This window comes from Capricornis sumatraensis, chromosome 8 (genome assembly GCF_032405125.1).
Source record: "Capricornis sumatraensis isolate serow.1 chromosome 8, serow.2, whole genome shotgun sequence".
Lineage (NCBI taxonomy): Eukaryota > Metazoa > Chordata > Mammalia > Artiodactyla > Bovidae > Capricornis > Capricornis sumatraensis.
The window spans coordinates 97072148-97091180 of NC_091076.1; the positions used below are offsets into that span (position 1 = coordinate 97072148).

Here is a 19033-nt window from a genome sequence, read left to right on the forward strand (position 1 = left end):
AGTACAGGTGGACACTACTTAAAAGTGTGGTCCCGGGATGTCCCTGGTGGTCCAGTGGTTAAGAATCCACCTCCCAATTCAGGGGATGTGGGTTCGATCCCGGGTATGGAAACTAAGATCCCATATGCTGCAGAGCAGCTCGTGTGTTACATGCACAGCTAGACAGAAGCCAGAATGCTGCAACTGAGACCCAACATAGCCAAAAATAAATAAATATTAAAAAAAAAAAAAGTGTAGTCCCTGTCCCAGCTGCCACCATGAAGGCCGTGGTGCCGCATGTCACCCAGGCCAGCATCACAGTTGGAGGAGAGCAGATAGGCGCCATCAGATGGGTCATCGGCATGTTGCTGGGTATTTCCCTGGAAGATGCACAGAAGAAACTGGAGCACGTGGGCTGGAAGATCTTAAACCTGCGTGTGTTTGAGGATGAAAGTGGGAAGCACTAGTCGAAGAGCGTGATGGACAAGCAGTACGATGTGCTGTGCCAGTCCTCCCTGCGGCGCGTCCTCAAGGGCAACGAGCCCGACTTCCACCTGCCCATGCCCACAGGGCAGGCTGAGGCCTTTTACAAGGGCTTCTTGGAGCCGCTGTGCAAGGCGCCGAGGCCAGAGCTCATCAAAGATGGCAAGTTCAGTGCCTACCTGCAAGTCCACATTCAGAACGACGGGCCTGTGGCCGTAGAACCGGAATCTCCGGCCCCTGGTGCTGTTGCCTCTGTCGAAGCTTGAAAAGCAACAACAGAAGACAGAAAAAGCCAGAGCCAAAGGGCCTTCCGAATCAAGCAAGAAGAGAAGTGCTCCCCACAAGGAAGACCACAAAGCCAGCAGCGGGGCCTAGGGGGACGTGTCCTCCGAGCAGGAGCCCGTAGGTAGGCCGGGCACAGTCCATTATTATTGAGCAGAAATGGATCCTGAAAAATTCATGAAAGATGCTAGACACCCACACTACTTTAAGAATTTGGAACCAAATCCTGAAAAGGAAGATGGAAATAAAAAACTGGGAACCTACCCACAAAAACAAAAAACCACCAAAGGAGTGCTTCCGTTTTCTGCTGCTGCTGTGGTTTAACAGAGGAGATGGGTGCTGCCAGTGTGGACAAGGCGCCCCACCCACAGGGCAGCAAGGGACGCACCCAAGGGTCCCCTCAGGGAGCCGTGTTGGTTCCCCTGATTCTCTGCTTGCTTTTGGAACAGGCTGGCCCAACATCACTTGTCATCGAATCCTCCTTTCACAGTATGGTGTATTTCTAAGTGTCTGTGATGAGTCTCAAATGCATTCATGCTGTCCATGTTTTTCCAGAACAGTCATCCATAATAATACATTATGTGAGAACTGAAAAAAAAAGTGTGATCCCTGGACCACCAGCACCTTCCCAAGTGATGTTATAATAAGTGCTTATTAGAAATGCAGACTCTCAGGTGCCTCACCCCTCCTCCCCCCAATTAATTGAACTAGAACCTGCATTTCACAAGATCTTAGTGACTGGTGTGGAGTTTGAGAAGTACTGGCTTAGAGGGCACGGAGACATGAACAGTTCAGAAAGGCAGGTTGCAGCCAGTCCCTAAAGGATTTTGGCTTCCGGGTGAAATTCAGGTGGGGCCAGGTAGGCTGTGGGAGCCTTTGCAGGCTTTTAAGGCAGGGAGTGTCTTGCTCACATTTGTGACTCACCGAGGTAGCTCTAGGGGCAGGGCGCAGCGTTGGGGTGTGGCCTTCGTCCAGCAGCTTAGTCTCAGAGGTGCCGATTGAGGGTAGGTAAACTCATATCCCCTGCAGGGTTGCTGAAAGGCTGGAGACCTGCCCTGGCTCAGAGGAGCATCTCCATGGGCTGGAGGGGGCTCCTGCAGGAGTCCAGTCCCCATGGGGTGAAGAGGGGATTTATATAAAGAAAATAGAGCAGGACAAAACAAAGATTCACAAAACACAGAAAGTGAAGAACTTACAGAGCCGACTTTTGCTTCTGACCATTAAAGTGTTGCCAAAGGTTGATTCAGGGCCATTGGCCACTGTTCTCTCCCCTTATCCCTTAGGGGATCAGGAGCAAAGGTTTAAAACATAAGTGCCCACATCGAGGGCACCTCACCTCCCCCTGGGGGTAGACACAGGGGAGCCTGGGGCAGGCGAAGAAAGGAGGGTCACGGGGCTGGTGTGGGCGGGCCTTGCCCACGTGGTCCCCTTCAGGCCTGGCCCCTCACTGAGTCCTCTGTACCCTGGATCTGCCCAGCATGGCTGCTGTGGGGAGCCCTCCCCTGGGGCCTCACGGACCTGCAAATCTGTCTCTAGCCTTGGATTTCCGCTTTCATCCCGGCCCACATCTCTCTGCATGAGGCATACTTTCTTTTTTCCTTTGGGCTGCACTGCATGGCATGTGGGATCTTAGTTTTCCAGTCTGGGATAGAATCTGCGCCCCCTGCAGTGGAGGCACAGGATCTTAACCACTGGACCGTCAGGGAAGTCCCAAGGTGTTATTTTCTAAGCAGTTTCTTGGGTGGGTCCTGCCTTCCAGCACTCATCACTCGAAGCATGTCATTTCAGAGGCAGGCGCCATCGGGCCCTGAAGCATCCACATTTCCTGAGCTTCCTCCCTCCCACTAAACTCTCCTGTCCAGGTGGCAGCCTCGGGTCTTAGCTCAGCTGCTGACAAGAGATGATTGACAGGTCTTGAGCCACTGAGGGAGCCTGCTTAGGCTCTCAGCCCTCCCCACTTTGCCAGGTCTGCCAGAGACAGTATGGCCGGTCCTTGGAGCATCTCCCAGGGTGGAGTGTATCCCAGTGGGACGATGCTTCAAGTGGGTACATGCCTTCTTGCCCAGCCAGGCAGAATCCTGCCCAAGCCCGATGTTGTAGGTGGTTTGATGAAGTCCTGTTTTCTCTTGCCAAGGCCCAAGTGAGAGCTTGTTTGCATCAGGTGCCCTGGGACCCCATCCCTAGAGGGTGAACTTGAAATGCACAGAGATGGGGGTGAGGAGGGGCCTAAGACCAGTCGGGTTCTCAGCCCTAGGGTTCAGGGAGAGGAAAGAGGGTAGGGGAGGGAATGAGAGGAAAAATTTCAAGCAGCACATGCCTGCCGGGCAGCAGTGACTTCATGAGCTGCTTGGGAGGGGGGTGCGTTTCCTCACCTGCTTCACTCTGCACTGATGGGGCCCTGCTCCATAGGTGTTCTTTTCTTTCTTTTTTTGTAATATTTATTTATTTGGCTGCACCGGATCTTAGTTGTGACAGGTGGGACTTTCGATCTTTGTTGTGGCATGTGGGGTTTTGTTTTTGTTTTTTTTTAGTTGCAGCAAGCAGGATCTTTAGTTGTGGCATGCAAACTCTTAGTTGCGGCATGTGGGATCTAGTTCCCTGACCAGGGAATGAACCCAGCCCCCCTGCACTGGGAGCACGGTGTCTCAGCCACCAGACCACCAGGGAAGTCCCCATAGATGTCCTTTGAGACAGTGTCAGCGGTGTCATTTATTAAGTGAGGTGGACATGAACTAAGCTGGAAGCTTACAGCAGGAAGCCCCATTTTACAGAGGAGGAAACTGAGGTTCCCAGGGCAGTTCTGTCCTGAGTCCCCATCCATCTTTCCCTCTGAGAGCCCCAGCAGGAGGGGCCATCCTATCTTGAGTGGAATCTGCCACCACCTCCCAGGGCTCCAGCTGCCCTGAGGGTTTTGTCTTTTCAACATCACACTGTCTTCAGTATTCAGACCTGTCTTGGTGGGAAGGGTGGATGTAAGACATGTTTGGGGAGGAGGTGAACTTCAAGGCCCTGTCTGCGTTGACACAGACACCACCATTGCGTGGTGGGTCCGAGCCCATGCTCGGCATCCCGGCCCCTGAACAGTGGCCTCTCTGGTCTCCGCAGATGTGTGGGCCAACGTGAAGGTGGAGTGTGAGCCCAGCTGGCAGCCCTTCCAGGGCCACTGCTACCGCCTGCAGGCCGAGAAGCGCAGCTGGCAGGAGTCCAAGAAGATGTGTCTGCGGGGCGGGGGCGACTTGCTCAGCATCCACAGCATGGCGGAGCTGGAGTTCATCACCAAGCAGATCAAGCAGGGTGAGGGGCTGCCTCCCCCACGCCCGTCCCGGGGGCTCAGGCACTGTCCTCGCCTCCCCTGCCGGTGGAGAAGGCCGACCTCCTGACGTCCCCTCTCCCCTGCTGCACCCCCAGAGGTGGAGGAGCTATGGATTGGTCTCAACGACCTGAAACTGCAGATGAATTTTGAGTGGTCCGACGGGAGCCTCGTGAGCTTCACCCACTGGCACCCCTTTGAGCCTAACAACTTCCGAGACAGCCTGGAGGACTGTGTCACCATCTGGGGGCCGGTAAGAACCCTCTCTCCTCACAGGGCCCCCAGACCCCGCCTCCCGGTGCCGCCGCAGCTGAGGGATGTCCCGTTATTGGTTCCTGCTTGTGACCGCACCCCCTTGCCTCTCGGAAGTCCCCCCTCCCCATCTCGTCTCCTTCCCATCCGCGTGGAGAGATTGCCCGGGTTTGACTGTCCTCTCCACCTCCAACGAGCTGGGTCATCTTGGGCAAGTTACTTTCTGTGTCTGTGCCTCGGTTTCCTTAGCTGAGTTTTCTTAGCCTCAGTTTTCCCAGCTCTCAGTGGAATTCTAAAGGTGCCAACCTCAGAGGGTCTTCATGAGGATTAGAGTTCAATGAAACCTTTGGACGTTTGTCGCCTGGCGGTGATCTTGGTCTCCTGCGGGCTGCACTTCCCCACCAGCAGGTGGCGTCAGAACCCACATTATGTGGACAAGCTCCCCAGGCAGGGCTGCTCCCTGCCCGCCCTACCCTAGTGCAGGGTCCTGTCCTCTCAAGAAATGGTGGCGTTGTGACTGTTTGCCATGGTTGTGGTTCAGACAGTGTGGGCGGATGAAGGAACTGATACAGGGTTTCAAACAGTTAAGTCTGTTCCTTAAAAGACAAAACTGTAGGACAGACTACCTACCTCAGAGACAGAGAGGACATTCTGCCTTGAGATACAGCCAACAGTGCCAGGGACTCTAGAGGCATCTGGCTTAGAGGATGCTGTTTTAAAATTTATGAACAATTAGGAAATGGCTACCTACTCCAGTATCCTTGCCTGAGAAATCTCATGGACAGAGGAGCCTGGCGGGCTATAGTCCATGTGGTCGCAAAAAGTTGGATACAATTGAGAACGCGTGCTTTTATTGAGCATCTGCTAAATACTGCACATTTTCCTGGGGGCTGAGACACACAAACACCTCTGCCCTCCGGATGGCAGACAAAAACTGCTGGCTGGCTGCACTGAACACAGAAGCACTAAGGCTGTTAGGAGGGGCTGAACTAAGTTCCTCTTCGGCTCCACCAACAAGGGAAGGGTCTGGGCACACAGTCTCTGCTTGCCCTGGATCTGCAAGTACTGACTGGACACCTTGCCAAACTGGGAATCTCATCTCTCTTGCTAATGGTCTTAGCCAGCTTGTCCTTGGTGTTTATGAAGTGATCTAATTTAAAAGAGCATGTTTTCCATTTTGACAGTGCTTGTCAAAGTTTGGAGGCACCTGCGCAGCTACTCTGTGCTCGCATCAGCCTAGTGAGGCTTATAGCACTAATCCTGCACGCCCCACATTTGCCACCATGGAGCACAGAGAGGTCAAGCTTCTTGCTCGGAGTCACACAGCAAGTCAGAGGCAGGGCCAGGTTTGGGAGGTTTGGGGCAGATAGACTGACACTGCCCCTCACCCTGTGTCCCTAGGAAGGCCGCTGGAACGACAGTCCCTGTAACCAGTCCCTGCCGTCCATTTGCAAGAAGGCGGGCCAGCTGAGCCAGGGGGCCGCCGAGGAGGACCATGGCTGCCGGAAGGTGAGGGTGCTTCTGGAGCTGCCCCGGATGGGGCCAGCCGGAAGGTGAGGGTGCTTCTGGAGCTGCCCCAGATGGGGCCAGCCGGAAGGGCTCCCCGGGGCAGGAGGGCAGGAGGAATCCGCAGCCTCCTGTGGCACCCTCCCTTTTTCCCGCCCTCCAAACTGCTCCATCCAGAAGGAGTGATACAGAATGAGGTGGGGTGGGGGTAGAAAGCTGTTGGGAGGAAGCGGAGCTCCCCACCCCACCCCAGCCCTGAGCCCCTTCTCCATGGAAAGCTGCAGAGAACTTGGAGGTAGGGGTAGGCGGGCCCCCCACTCCCACCCCCAAGTCTGGTCCAGTCATCATCTGCGTGGAGGCTGCTGGGGACCACCTAGGTCTCTGTGTACCCTCCCTCCACCCAACCCCCCTCTTTCCCACCCATCTCTGCTGGCACGCACACCAGCCACAGATGCAGTGTGCTTGTCTTTCTCCTGGGGGCGGGGATGGGGGGAACCAGGCCAGCCCTAAGGAGAGCAGGGATTAGACTGAATGGGGGGAATGAATGAGCCGGGGAGAGAGGGTGTGAGTGAGGGTGAGGGCACGTGATTGGCCCGTTTCCCTCCTTCAGCCCCGCACCTACCCCGCTCCCTGCCCAGACAGGCAGGGATGTGAGCAGTGTGGCCCATGTGGGCAGGCTGCTCATAAAGGCCACTTTGTGGTGTCTGAGCCCCTGGCAGCTCCCTCCTCTGAAGCCATGTTCCTCCTGCCAGCCCCTCACTGCCAATCTGGTTCCTCACTCTATTTTCCTTTGGATCAAGCCCCCTTATCACACCCGCCCACCTGCACCCCAAACTCTCCCCTAGGGAAGAGCATGAAATGCCTGCAGGCATGAGCTCCAGTGGGAAGGAAGGGAGAGCTCATGGGGCCGGGCTGAAGAGCGTGGGGGCCAGCATGGTCAGCGGCTAGCCGGGGCTCTGACCAGGCTGGGGGAGGCAGAGGGGCTACTACTAACTGTCCCGTGCCAGGGCCAGCCTGGAATGGGTGGAGGGTTGTTGGGCTGCCATGGTTAACACCCCAGGAGAGCCAGGGGTCTTAGCACAGTCCTGCTGGAATATGGGGATCTGTGCCTCTCTCCCCATACACACATATACATACACATGTAAACACACCCATATGAAAATGAAGAGAGAGTGTTGGTCGCTCAGTCGTGTCCAACACTTTGTGACCCATGGACTGTAACCCATCAGGCTCCTCTCTCCGTGGAATTCTCCAGGCAAGAGTACTGGAGTGGGTTGCCATTCCCTTCTCCAGGGGATCTTCCCAATCTAGGAATTGATTCCAGGTCTCCTGCATTGCAGGCAGATTCTTTATTGTCTGAGCCACCAGGGAAGCCCCCCAAACACACACATATATAGACACACATAAACACACATACACAACACACACACATACACACGGACTTCCCTGATGGCCCAGTGGTGAAGAATCCACCTGCCAGTGCAAGAGATGTGGGCTCGATCCCTGGGTTGGGAAGATCCCCTGGACTAGGAAATGGCAACCTACTCCAGTATTCTTGCCTGGAGAATCCCATGGAGAGAGGAGCCTGGCAGGCTACAGTCCACAGGGTCGCAAAGAGCTGGGCATGACTCAGAGAGTAAACATCAATGACACATTCACAAATAAACACACATACTCATATACACATACATGCACATATGCATAAATACGACTAAACACATACACCTACACACACATAAACACACATACACACACACCAGCTTGTTCTGAACGGGCTCCTGCCCAGGGGGCTGCCCCCTCCCTCTGCCTCGCCTCTCCCCCGGGCTCCAGCCCCCACCCCCCAGGGGCAGAGAGGCCCTCAGGGCGACCCAAGGGGCCACGGGTTGGTGGGGTAAAGCCTCCCCGGTCTCCTGGGGCGGATGCAGGGGGCGGGTTGCAAGCCAGCTGTGAAGGAAGGGCGGTCTACTGCAACTTTGCTGCCCCTCACTGAGGGTTTGTTCTCCGCCCTCAACCGCCCTCAGGCGGGTGCCGCCTCCATTCCAGTACTCCAGCTTCTCCAGGCCCCTGAGGATCAACCAGCCCCCTCCACTTGCTGGCCGCTCTCCCAGCTTTTCAGCTCTCATTTCCCAGCCAGCTGGCATTTTTCCCAATACGTCTCTTGGTTCAAATACCCGAGAGAGGCGTCCAGTGGGCCACTCATCTTTCTTGGCCAGGCCACAGGCCGGGTGACTGGCTGCCTCCCTTGGGCCGTGCTTCTACTCTGAACCTGGCAGCTGTGGGTGGTAATAGGCGGGGCAGTGTGGCGTGGCACGGTGCAGCCACAGCACAGGAATAGCCGGCTCTGGTGTCACACCAGCCCCCTCAGTCCTGTGCTCAAGCCTGCAGAAAGTTCAGCGGTGCCGCTGTTGGCATCCCCACCCCAGGATTTATGGGTGAGAGAGAAGCCCTCCCCCAGACACCCCCTTTTCTGCCCACTCTCTTGAGCCAGGGTTGGACGTGGCACAGCCCCTCCTGCTACTGGCTGGGAGAGGACCAGGTGACCTACAGTGAGGCCCGGCGCCTGTGCACCGACCACGGCTCTCAGCTGGTCACCATCACCAACAGGTATGAGAGGGGGACCAGCCCACCCCTATGTCTGGTCGAATGTGGTCCCTCCACCGGAAGGGCCAACATCCTGCCATCAAGTGCAGAGGGACTTGATCATTGAGTCCCTTTGAGCTTCAGCTATCTCCAGGGCCTTTTTCTAATATTATCATAAGAATGACTCTTGTTTATTAAGAGACTCTAGCATGGGGCAGTTCCTGGGAGGGGGCAGGAACAGGCCTCTCTGTGGACTGGATGCCCCAAAGAGGCCTTGAAAAGTGAAAGTTAGTCGCACAGTCTTGTCCAACTCTTTGCCATCCCGTGGACTGTAGCCCACCAGGCTCCTCTGTGCTTGGAATTCTCCAGGCAAGAGTTGGCTGGTGTCTGATTTTTCTCTCAGCAAGACGTGGAGATGCAGACAGCAGCGGGGGTCAGCTGTGTCAGCTGCAGCTTCCCCAGGGGTCCCCACTTCCCTGAGCAAGTTTCCGATCGGGTGCACCCGGGCTCCCTGAGCAGGCCGTCTGGCCTGGGGCCCTGGGAGCGGTGGGGGTTGAGTTGTCTGCCTTGACCAGCCTCTCTCCCGCAGGTTCGAACAGGCCTTTATCAGCAGTCTCATCTACAACTGGGATGGCGAATACTTCTGGACGGCCCTGCAGGACCTCAACTTCACCGGCTCCTTCCGCTGGCTCAGTGGGGACGAGGTCATGTACACCCACTGGAACCGGGACCAGCCTGGTGAGCCCCTCTCTCAGCCCCCTTCTCGGCGGTGCTTTGATGAAGCCGGGAGGGCCGTGGTGGACCACCCCTGCCACGACCGAGACCCAGGGCTTCATAGGAGACAGCGTTCATAGAGTGTGGTGATATGGTTAGAAGGATGGCCTCCAGAGCTGAGATGCCTGGCTCAGGTCCTGACTTTGCAGTTTATTAGGTGTCCATCTTTGAGCCTCAGTTTCCTCATCTGTCCAATGGGGATAATAGTACTTTCCTCACAGGGCTGACATGTGGCTTGAATGGGTTAATATATGTAAAGCCCTTGGAATAGTGGGCATAGAACAAGTGCTTGCTATTATGCCATTTCACATTTATTACCTTAAAAAAATTTTTTTTATAAATCTTTTATGTTTTTAATTAATTTTTTTGGCTGTGCTGGGTCTTCATCGCAGGCTCAGTGGTTGCAGTACACAGGCTTCTCTAGTTGCCCGATGGCACATGGAATCTTAGTTCCCCAACCAGGGACCGAACCCATATCCCTTGGAAGGTAGATTCTTAACCGCGAGTCCACTGTTATCTTTTTTAAGCCCTTTTAAAGATGGAGTAGATGATGAAACAGGCTCAGAGAGGTTAAGCAACTTGCCTAAGATCTCACAGGAGCCAACACAGAGTGAAGCTTCTGCCTCCATTTCCTTCCTGCTCTCCAGCCCTGCCACCCCCAACCCCACAGCTATGTCCCTGCAGAGATGGCCAAGCTGGCCCCCGGTGCAGGGGCCATGGAGGTGCCCCTCGGGGACGTGAGGGAGGGCTCAGTGTGTGGGTCCCCCCTCCCTCCTCCAGGGTACAGCCGTGGGGGCTGCGTGGCCCTGGCCACGGGCAGCGCCATGGGGCTGTGGGAGGTGAAGAACTGCACGTCGTTCCGGGCTCGCTACATCTGCCGCCAGAGCCTGGGCACGCCCGTGACGCCTGAGCTGCCTGGGCCAGACCCCACGCCCAGCCTTACCGGCGCCTGTCCGCAGGGCTGGGGCTCAGATCCCAAACTCCGGCACTGCTATAAGGTAGGCAGCCCATGGGCCTTGGGGTGGGGGGAGAGAAACGAGAGCAAAGACACAGCATCCCTGGCGGGGTGGGTGGTCCCAGTGGGACACAGCCATGATCCAAGCAGGTGGGCCCTGGAGAAACTTCTCCCCTTAGGTCCTTTCTGTTGAAACTCTTGTCAGTGTCCTCTGAGGCCTGGTGCACAGCAGGTGCTCAGTAAACAATTGAGGAATTGAAAAACCCACAGACCATCAGTTTTAGAGATGCTCAGATGTTGGGGCCAGGCTGGCAGCTCTTTAGATTGCCCCAGGAGCCTGATTTATATGTGACCCCTTATATGTGGGATCTACAGTGTGACAGAGATGAACCGATCTATGACACAGAAACCAAATCACAGATGTAGAGAAGAGACTGGCGGTTGCCAAGGGAAGGGGGTTGGCGGAGAGATGCAGTAGGAGGTTTGGGTTAGCAGATAGATGCTTTTATATATATAATAGGTAAAGAAACAACATCCTGCTGTATAGCAGAGAGAACTATATTCAATATTCTATGATAAATCATAATGGAAAAGAATATTAAAAAAGAATCTATATATATTTACGGGCTTCCCAGGTAATACTAGTGGTAAAGAACCTGCCTGCCACTGCAGGAAACATAATGAGACTCGAGTTCAATCCCTGGGTCAGGAAGATCCCCTGGAGGAGGGCATGGCAACCCACTCCAGTATTCTTGCCTGGAGAATCCCATGGACAGAGGAGCCTGGTAGGCTACAGTCCATAGGGTTGCAAAGAATAGGACATGACTGAAGCGACTTAACATGCACACATATATATTTATAACTGAGTCATATTGCTGTACGGCAGTAATTAACACAACATTGTAAATCAATGTTTTAAACCGAAGTACAGGAGTACTTCAGTTTAAAAAAATTTAAAAATCTTCTAGGCTGTCACTATAGAGATGGGAATTCAGTAGGCTGTGGTGGGGCCTGGTAATCTGTGTTTTTAAACCTGGCTGGGTTTGGGAGCCACTGAGGTAGTCCAGGGTCTTTTATTATAGAAAGATGAAGGGACTTGCCCACAGCAAACTGTGGCTCTGCTGGGATAAGAGCCCTGACTGCCCCACTGGTCACTGGGAACATCTCTGGGAGATGCCTGTGCCAGTTTTCCTCCCCCAGGGCTCCCTCTCTGATGAGCAGGGCTGTCTTAACTAGCCTCGACACCCTGTCCAGTAAAGCTGCAGCCCCCTCTCCACACAAGTCATGGGAGGGCAGGTGTCCCGTGGGGAGGTGGGCCAGAGGGACAGCTTGGACTCTGCCCCTGCAGGTGTTCAGCTCGGAGCGGCTGCAGGACAAGAAGACCTGGGTCCAGGCCCAAGGGGCCTGCCAGGAGCTGGGGGCCCAGCTGCTGAGCCTGGCCAGCTATGAAGAGGAGCACTTTGTGGCCAATATGCTCAACAAGATCTTCGGGTACTGAGCTTAAGGCGCTGGCCCACATGCACGTTTGTGGGGCTCTTGGTTTTGCTGGACACGGGGCAGTAGGCAGGGTGAAGGTGACCCCAGAGAGGTCTGTCCAGGGCTTGGAATGACCTGTGTGTCCGCTGCTAGTGCCAGGCCTGTCCTGTCCCCACTTAAGTAACCCCGGTCTTGCTGGAGTCGGAGCCCCTGTGTTGCTCATATGAGCCAACAGCACCCTCTTGGACTCTCAGATTACACAAACCTAACCCTAACCCTTAGGGGCTTCCCTGGTGGCTCAGCAGTAAAGAATCCACCTGCAGTGCAGCAGACACAGTAGACGCAGGTTCAATCCCTGGATCAGGAAGATTCCGCTGGAGAAGAGAATGGCAACTCACTCCAGTATTCTTGCCTGGGAAACCCCAAGGACAGAGGAGCCTGGTGGACTATAGTCCATGGGGTCACAAAGAATCAGACGCGACTGACTGAGCACATATACAACCCTAATCCTTACCATTCCTTCTCCATGGCAAAATCTATAAGCTTATCCAAGTGAGTGCCCCCTCCTGTAACCCAACACCATCCCATAATAACCCACACTTCTCAATAAACAGCTTTTCCTGAGAGGACGAGAAGGACTGCAAAAGTGAGCATTTACCCACAGGGGTTCCCCCCAGAACCCTGTCTCTGTCCCGTGGGTTCCTATGACACACAACCCCATCATCCCTTAGCCTTGGGAAACATCCAGATGGATCCAGGCTTCCTGAAATCTTAATTCCAGGGACATCTCCTCCCAGCAAACAGCACAATGACATTATTTGACTAGTGATTATTAGAGCCCACGTTGATCGCTTCTCGCTGTGTGCCAGAGGCCGCACTGAGCCACATTCACTGCTCTCCTCAACCCTACAAAGTAGACATTATCCCTTGTGGGCTGATCCAGAGGTTGGGTTATTTGCCCAAGGTCACAGGGATGACCTAGGACTGGAATCGAGGTGTATTTGAGTCCATGGCCCCAAGTCTATGCACTGCCCCTGTCTACTTCCTAAAGTGAAAGTCTGCAGACTTGCTGGAGGGGCACACCCTACCTAAAGGGCAGCAGTGGAAGGGGCCAGGCCACCTGCCCTGAGTGAGTGAGTGGGGGGCCCGGCCCAGCTGGCCCAGTTCTCTCTGGGGAGAAGACATTTTAGGGTGGCCTCAACAGTGTTTTCAGTGTGAACCCCAGATGGAGAGGCTCCAGGCCCCCGGGACTGCCCGAGTCACAACTGCAAGGATTCCCTACAACTCTCACCCTCCCCATGCCTTCCATCTCCACCCCCCGGTTGTGCTGAAGTGAATCAGAGCCCGAGATCCACGAGCAGCACTGGTTCTGGATCGGCCTGAACCGTCGAGACCCCGGAGCCGGGCAGAGCTGGCGCTGGAGTGATGGACTTGGGGTGAGGAGGCCTGGAGGAGGCGGGGCGGGTGGACGGGATGTGGGCGTGGCCTTTCGAAGGTGTGCGAGGTTGAGCAGAGGCAGGGCCTAGGGCAAGGGCCGGCTGGTGAAGGAGAAGGTGGTGGGGGTGCCTAGCCCAGGTTGGGGGGCGTTCCCAGCTTATGCCAGGCCTCTCGTTGGTCTGCTTGGGGGGTGGGGGCAGCCTGTGCCTGGTGCCTGAGGCCCCTCTCCCCCTCTGACGTCACCAGTTCTCTTACCACAATTTCGACCGGAGCCGGCACGACGATGATGACATCCGGGGCTGCACGGTGCTCGACCTGGCCTCCCTGCAGTGGGTGGCTATGCAGTGCGAGACGCAGCTGGACTGGATCTGCAAGATCCCTCGAGGTTGGTGGGGCGGCGCTGCTGGACCGGGCAAGGGCTGACGGGCGGCAGGGCCCGGGGTCCAAGGAAGAAGGGTCTCCCATCTCTGCAGCGTGTCTGTCCCTGTTGCCCCCATAGGCACGGACGTGCGGGAGCCTGACGTCAGCCCGCAAGGTGAGGCTTCCTGTCCATCCCACTCCCCGTGGCGGCCGGACAGGGCAGGGCTTGACCAGGACAGAAGGAAGGGGGGGATTAAGGGTTTGAGCCAAGGGAAAAGGGAATTGGGGCACATTTACTGGTCCAGGTCAGATGGGCTCGCAGGCCCGCCTGCCCTGGCTGCCCTGAACACGCCTCGTCCTCCGTGGGCGGGGCGGGCAGGCAGCCGCAGCCTGGACTCCAGCCACATGCTGCCCCCGCAGGCCGGCGGGAATGGTTGCGTTTCCAGGAGGCTGAGTATAAGTTCTTCGAGCACCACTCCACGTGGGCGCAGGCGCAGCGCATCTGCACGTGGTTCCAGGCTGAACTGGTCTCAGTGCACAGCCAGGCCGAGCTGGATTTCCTGGGGCACAACCTGCAGAAGGTGGGCATGCCAGCAAGCAGGGAGGGCAGCCCGGGAGCCAGGGGAAAGGCCCTGCCAACCCTCACCTGCCTGCCCGGCTTCCCCAGTTCTCTCGGGGCCAGGAGCAGCACTGGTGGATCGGCCTGCACACCTCAGAGAGCGACGGGCGCTTCAGGTGGGAGCCCTGGCCGGGCGGTGGCTGTGGCTGGGCAGCGGGGCACATGCGTGGATGGCTAGCAGGGACTCAGGCTGGAAATGAGAGGCAGCATCGCACACAAGAGACAGATTTGGTTTTGAATCCAGTTCTGCCCCTTGTGGGCTGTGTGGCCTTGAGCAAGTGACTTTCTGGGCCTCTCTTGGTTTTCTCACCAGAAAATGAAACAACGAGGTGTGCCTGGTCGGGTTGTCCTTAGGGTTAAAAATGAGATGTCTGAGTCCTTGGTGCTGCGTCCAGCACGCTGTTGTCCACGCAGTCGTGTCTGACTCTTTGTGACCTCGTGGACTAAAGCCCGCCAGCCTCCTCTGTCCATGGGATTTCCTGGGCAAGAATACCAGGGTGGGTTGCCATTACCTTCTCCAGGGGATCTTCCCAACCCAGGGATCGAAGTCGTGTCTCCTGCATTGGCAGGTGGACTCTTTACCACAGAGCCACCTGGAAAGCACATTATTGGACACTAAATAACAGCCGTTCGTATTATTCTGGGGTCACTCGTGAAAAAGGTCCGTGGACGTAGGCAAGAACACATGATGGTCCAGAGGGGCCTCTTCATGGTCAGGGCTCACCTACCCAGGCACGAGGCACAGAAAGACCAGGAGAGCACAGGAGTATCTGAGCACAGTGTTGCCACTCGACTCCTGCTCTGGGATCCTTAGACTTCTTTTCTAGTTAGAGAAGTGGAAGGCACTGGGTCCTTGGGTTCCTGCTGCACTGAGCTCAGTAGCCTCGCTCCTCAGTCTGTGGCCCTGAGCCCCTAGACTTGGGCCCCAGTCTCTACCCCCTTGCTTCTGCATTCAGGGGAGGTCTAACCTGGTGCCCTGTACTAGGATCACTCCTGCTTGTGCCATTGCAGGTGGACAGATGGTTCCATTATAAACTTCATCTCCTGGGCCCCCGGCAAACCTCGGCCCATCGGCAAGGACAAGAAGTGCGTGTACATGATGGCCAGCCGAGGTGAGGGCAGGGTAGGGCAGAGAGGGTGCAGAAGCCGAGGGGAGGGTTGGTGTTCAGGGCAGCAGGGTGAGCCCGGGCAGGGGCCTTCAGTCTCTTCTCATCCTCTCTGTTCGCCCAACCCAAGAAAGACTGGATCCAGAGAGGGGAGGGCCGGTGCCTGTCCAGCAGCCGCAGAGGACTTGAGTTCAGAGCAGGACACAGGACCCGAGCCCCAGCCCCACCTCTTCTCAGGGCGTGAGGCCAGGTGCTGGCAGCCCGGCCCCACACTCAGAGTGACTGCTGTTCACTTTTCACAGAGGACTGGGGGGACCAGAGGTGCACAACAGCCTTGCCTTATATCTGCAAACGGCGCAACAGCACCAGAGAGCTGCAGCCCCCAGACCTGCCGCCCACAGGGGGCTGCCCCTCTGGCTGGAGCCAGTTCCTCAACAAGGTAGGGGGTAGGGAGGGGGTGCCCAAGGGGAAGCCTGAGCTTCAAGAGTCCTGGCCCTCTGGCAACATCAGAGTCCCGGCCTCTGCCCTGAACCCACCACCCTCTCCCCTGCTCAGTCCTGGGACCAGGGCTAGACCCCTTGGACACTAACTCAGCGTAGTGACACCTTCCAGTTCATCAAGTAATAATGTTGCCCATATAGTTTGGTGAGCATCTTGATAATGAATTCCTATTAAAACAAAATGTTGAACATACAAAATATATATGTGTACCATACATATATGTGCAAAAGTAAATCTATGTATTTCTTTCTATACTAATGTGACTGCTGCTGCTGCTAAGTCACTTCAGTCGTGTCCGACTCTGTGACCCCATAGACGGCAGCCCACCAGGCTCTCCCGTCCCTGGGATTCTCCAGGCAAGAACACTGGAGTGGGTTGCCATTTCCTTCTCCAATGCATGAAAGTGAAAAGTGAAAGTGAAGTCGCTCAGTCATGTCTGACTCTTAGCGACCCCATGGACTGCAGCCTACCAGGCTCCTCCATCCATGGGATTTTCCAGGCAAGAGTACTGGAGTGGGGTGCCATCGCCTTCTCTGAATGTGACTGATATCATATATAATAAAATATGCACAAGAACAAAACAATCTAAAGCCTGAGCTAAAGATTTCAAAACAGTATTTTTAAGTTTTCAAAATTTTTCCTTTTAGTGGTATGAAAAACATTTTGTGCTCACTCTTAAATTTATCAATTATAATAATTATTACTATTTTAAATAATTTTGATAAGAGCAAAGTGATCACATACACTTCATTATTTTTATTTATTAGTTTTTCATTTCTTTATTTATTTTTGGCTGCACTGGGTCCTCCTCTGCCGGACCTTTGCAGGCTTTCTCTAGCTGTGGCGAGTCGGGGCTATTCTTTGTTGTGGTACACGGGCTTAGTTGCTCTGTGGCATGTGAGATTTTCCCCGACCAGGGATAGAACCTGTGTCCCCTGCATTGGCAGGCAGATTCTTAACCACTGGACCACCAGGGAAGTCCCTATACTTTATTTAAAAATCTAGGTCTGACACTGATTCAGACTTCACAGGTCTTGTTTGGAGGTCAAATTATTTTAGAACATGGATTGAATGGTTGTTGTAGATGAAAAGATTGCCTTACAAAGACAAATAGATGAAGAAAGTTCATCCATCATTGGCGGGGCTTTCTAAGTCCTTCTCTCCATTTTTCAGTCCTTCTGCCAGTTAAATGCCAATTAAATTTTTCAGTCCTTCTGCTGATTTTTGTTTAAAAACTAGCTCATCAATTTTTGCATTTAAATGAATCTGCCTTATAAACTACTGAGAAGAACTGATTGAGAGGGTTTAAAAAAGTCTCTGGAAGATTTTTAAAAAAACAACATTTAGAAGATTCTCTTTCCAACTATTTTGAGTGTGCAGCTAGGAGAGTTTGAGGCAATCAAGAGAATCAGGATGGATGTGCGTTCAAACATGTTTTCAAAATGTTCCTTCTAGAGTGTGAGTCTCTTTCCAAGAGTGGTTAGTGACCCATGGGCTGATTCATCCCACCTGATGAGACCTTCGTTGTTTTTATCCAGCGGCTGAAAGAGCTTATCCCAGGAAGGAAAGTGTGCTATTTCCTTGCAGGTTTCCTTGGTATCCTTAGTATGAGCTTTGAATCATGCCTTCTTTGGCGGACACTATAAGACTGCTTAACGGAGTTGTGAGGATTAGATTAGTTAACACTAGATAACATAATCCATAAATCTTTGTCATGTGCTGGAGTGCAGCCAGCTCATACTATCCTGGAGCTCTCACTGTCTTCAGATTATTCAAGCAAATAATACACCTTTTCTGCCTTAAAGAAAGCAAAAGGAGCAAGATGTATTATTCATATTTTGGAAAAAAAAAACTCATCTATATTCTCCAGAGATAACCACTATCAATATTTGTTACTCCACTTTCTTTTTCTACATAATTGAGATCATACTAAATAGCACAATTTTGTAGCCAACTTTTTTTTCCTCAGTGTTGTATTTTGAGTATTTCTCCATGTCATTGAATTGCTCCAAAAGCTTATTCTTATGGCTTCTTCCACCTAATCTAAAACAATATATTTCATATATGTAACCGGTTCCTTTCTTAATTTGTCAGCATCATTATAATGATACCAATAATTCTGTGGAAAGCCTTTGAAGTATATGAAGCTGAGAACCAGACAGACCTTGTCCCCAGGCGTGGTCCAGGGGTTGCCGTCATAGGTAGTGGAGCATTTGGTGGCCCAGAGAAATCTTCCCACTTTAAAATTCCCCAGGTGCGGGCAAGTGTCTGTGAATCTGCCATGCCAGGTCGAGAGGGTATCAGAGCCTTGGTCAAGGAGACCAGATGTCCTGGTCCTCCTGTTTTTCTCCAGGGCCTGGCGCTGAGTGGTTGAAGTTTCTGGGTGTGGGGGCCAGGGAGGTGGAGCTGGATGTCACGCCTCTCCCTCCGCCCCACAGTGTTTCCAAATCCAAGGCCAGGACCCCCAGGACCGGGTGAAGTGGTCAGAGGCACAGTTCTCCTGTGAACAGCAAGAGGCCCAACTGGTCACCATTGCAAACCCTTTAGAGCAAGGTAGGGCCAGCCCAGGGGGAGGCCCCAGAATCCTCTGACACCGTCCCCCTAGACGGCTAGAGCAGAGTGAGGAGGGGGCTGCCACCCTGTGGCTCATCACGGTCTGTTCTGGGGGATTGTAGCGTTCATCACAGCCAGCCTGCCCACTGTGACCTTTGACCTTTGGATTGGCCTCCATGCCTCACAGAGGGACTTCCAGTGGGTGGAGCAGGAGCCTCTGCAGTATGCCAACTGGGCCCCCGGGGAGCCCTCTGGCCCTAGCCCTGCTCCCAGCGGCAACATACCGGTGAGGAAGCCCCTGCCCCATCCTCTCCTCTGCACCCACTAACCCACCCTGGCCCGCAGCACTTGTCTTCACACCTGGGGACCCCCTTGCAGCCTCTTTGCTCATAGTACAGACTTTCAGGGGCGGTGGCACAAGGCAGGCAGCTCCTGGGGCTCCCCTGAGCGGCTCCTTCCCCCCAGACCAGCTGTGCCGTGGTCCTGCATAGCCCCTCAACCCACTTCACTGGCCGCTGGGACGACCGGAGCTGTACAGAGGAGACCCACGGCTTCATCTGCCAGAAGGCCACAGGTAGGTATCACCCGGGAGCCTGGAAACCTCAGCCCAGGGCTGGACGCTGTAGGCCGAGCCAGGAGGAATGAGGCATGGTCCCTGATCTCAGGGGACCACTCTGCTTGGGAAGCAGATGGGCAGAAAGGCCAGGTACCAATCAGAGGGACAGGCAGTGAGCGTCCAGGGGTTGTAGGAGGAAGGTTTGGGATTTGGAGGGCTACCCAGGAAGAACTAAGACATTGGGCATGCATTGTGGCAGGGACCCCGTGGTTCAACATCTGAGGCTTCTGCAGCTCTGAGCAGG

The 19033-nt window shown here is 54.5% G+C and overlaps 1 protein-coding gene and 1 pseudogene across 1 annotated transcript in view; both read left to right on the forward strand.

Moving 5' to 3' along the window:
* Window positions 1-19033, forward strand: part of MRC2 (mannose receptor C-type 2) — a 62130-nt gene that overhangs the window by 40210 nt on the left and 2887 nt on the right. The window contains exons 7-23 of the mRNA XM_068977274.1: window positions 3850-4038; window positions 4153-4307; window positions 5708-5815; window positions 8301-8416; window positions 8982-9130; window positions 9947-10164; window positions 11470-11612; window positions 12931-13033; window positions 13281-13419; window positions 13534-13569; window positions 13815-13975; window positions 14062-14129; window positions 15025-15125; window positions 15422-15558; window positions 18059-18173; window positions 18296-18459; window positions 18639-18747. Coding sequence (XP_068833375.1) covers window positions 3850-4038; window positions 4153-4307; window positions 5708-5815; window positions 8301-8416; window positions 8982-9130; window positions 9947-10164; window positions 11470-11612; window positions 12931-13033; window positions 13281-13419; window positions 13534-13569; window positions 13815-13975; window positions 14062-14129; window positions 15025-15125; window positions 15422-15558; window positions 18059-18173; window positions 18296-18459; window positions 18639-18747 — 2211 coding nt within the window. The remainder of the gene's footprint in view (window positions 1-3849; window positions 4039-4152; window positions 4308-5707; window positions 5816-8300; window positions 8417-8981; window positions 9131-9946; window positions 10165-11469; window positions 11613-12930; window positions 13034-13280; window positions 13420-13533; window positions 13570-13814; window positions 13976-14061; window positions 14130-15024; window positions 15126-15421; window positions 15559-18058; window positions 18174-18295; window positions 18460-18638; window positions 18748-19033) is intronic.
* Window positions 258-2056, forward strand: LOC138082760 (D-aminoacyl-tRNA deacylase 1 pseudogene; annotated as a pseudogene).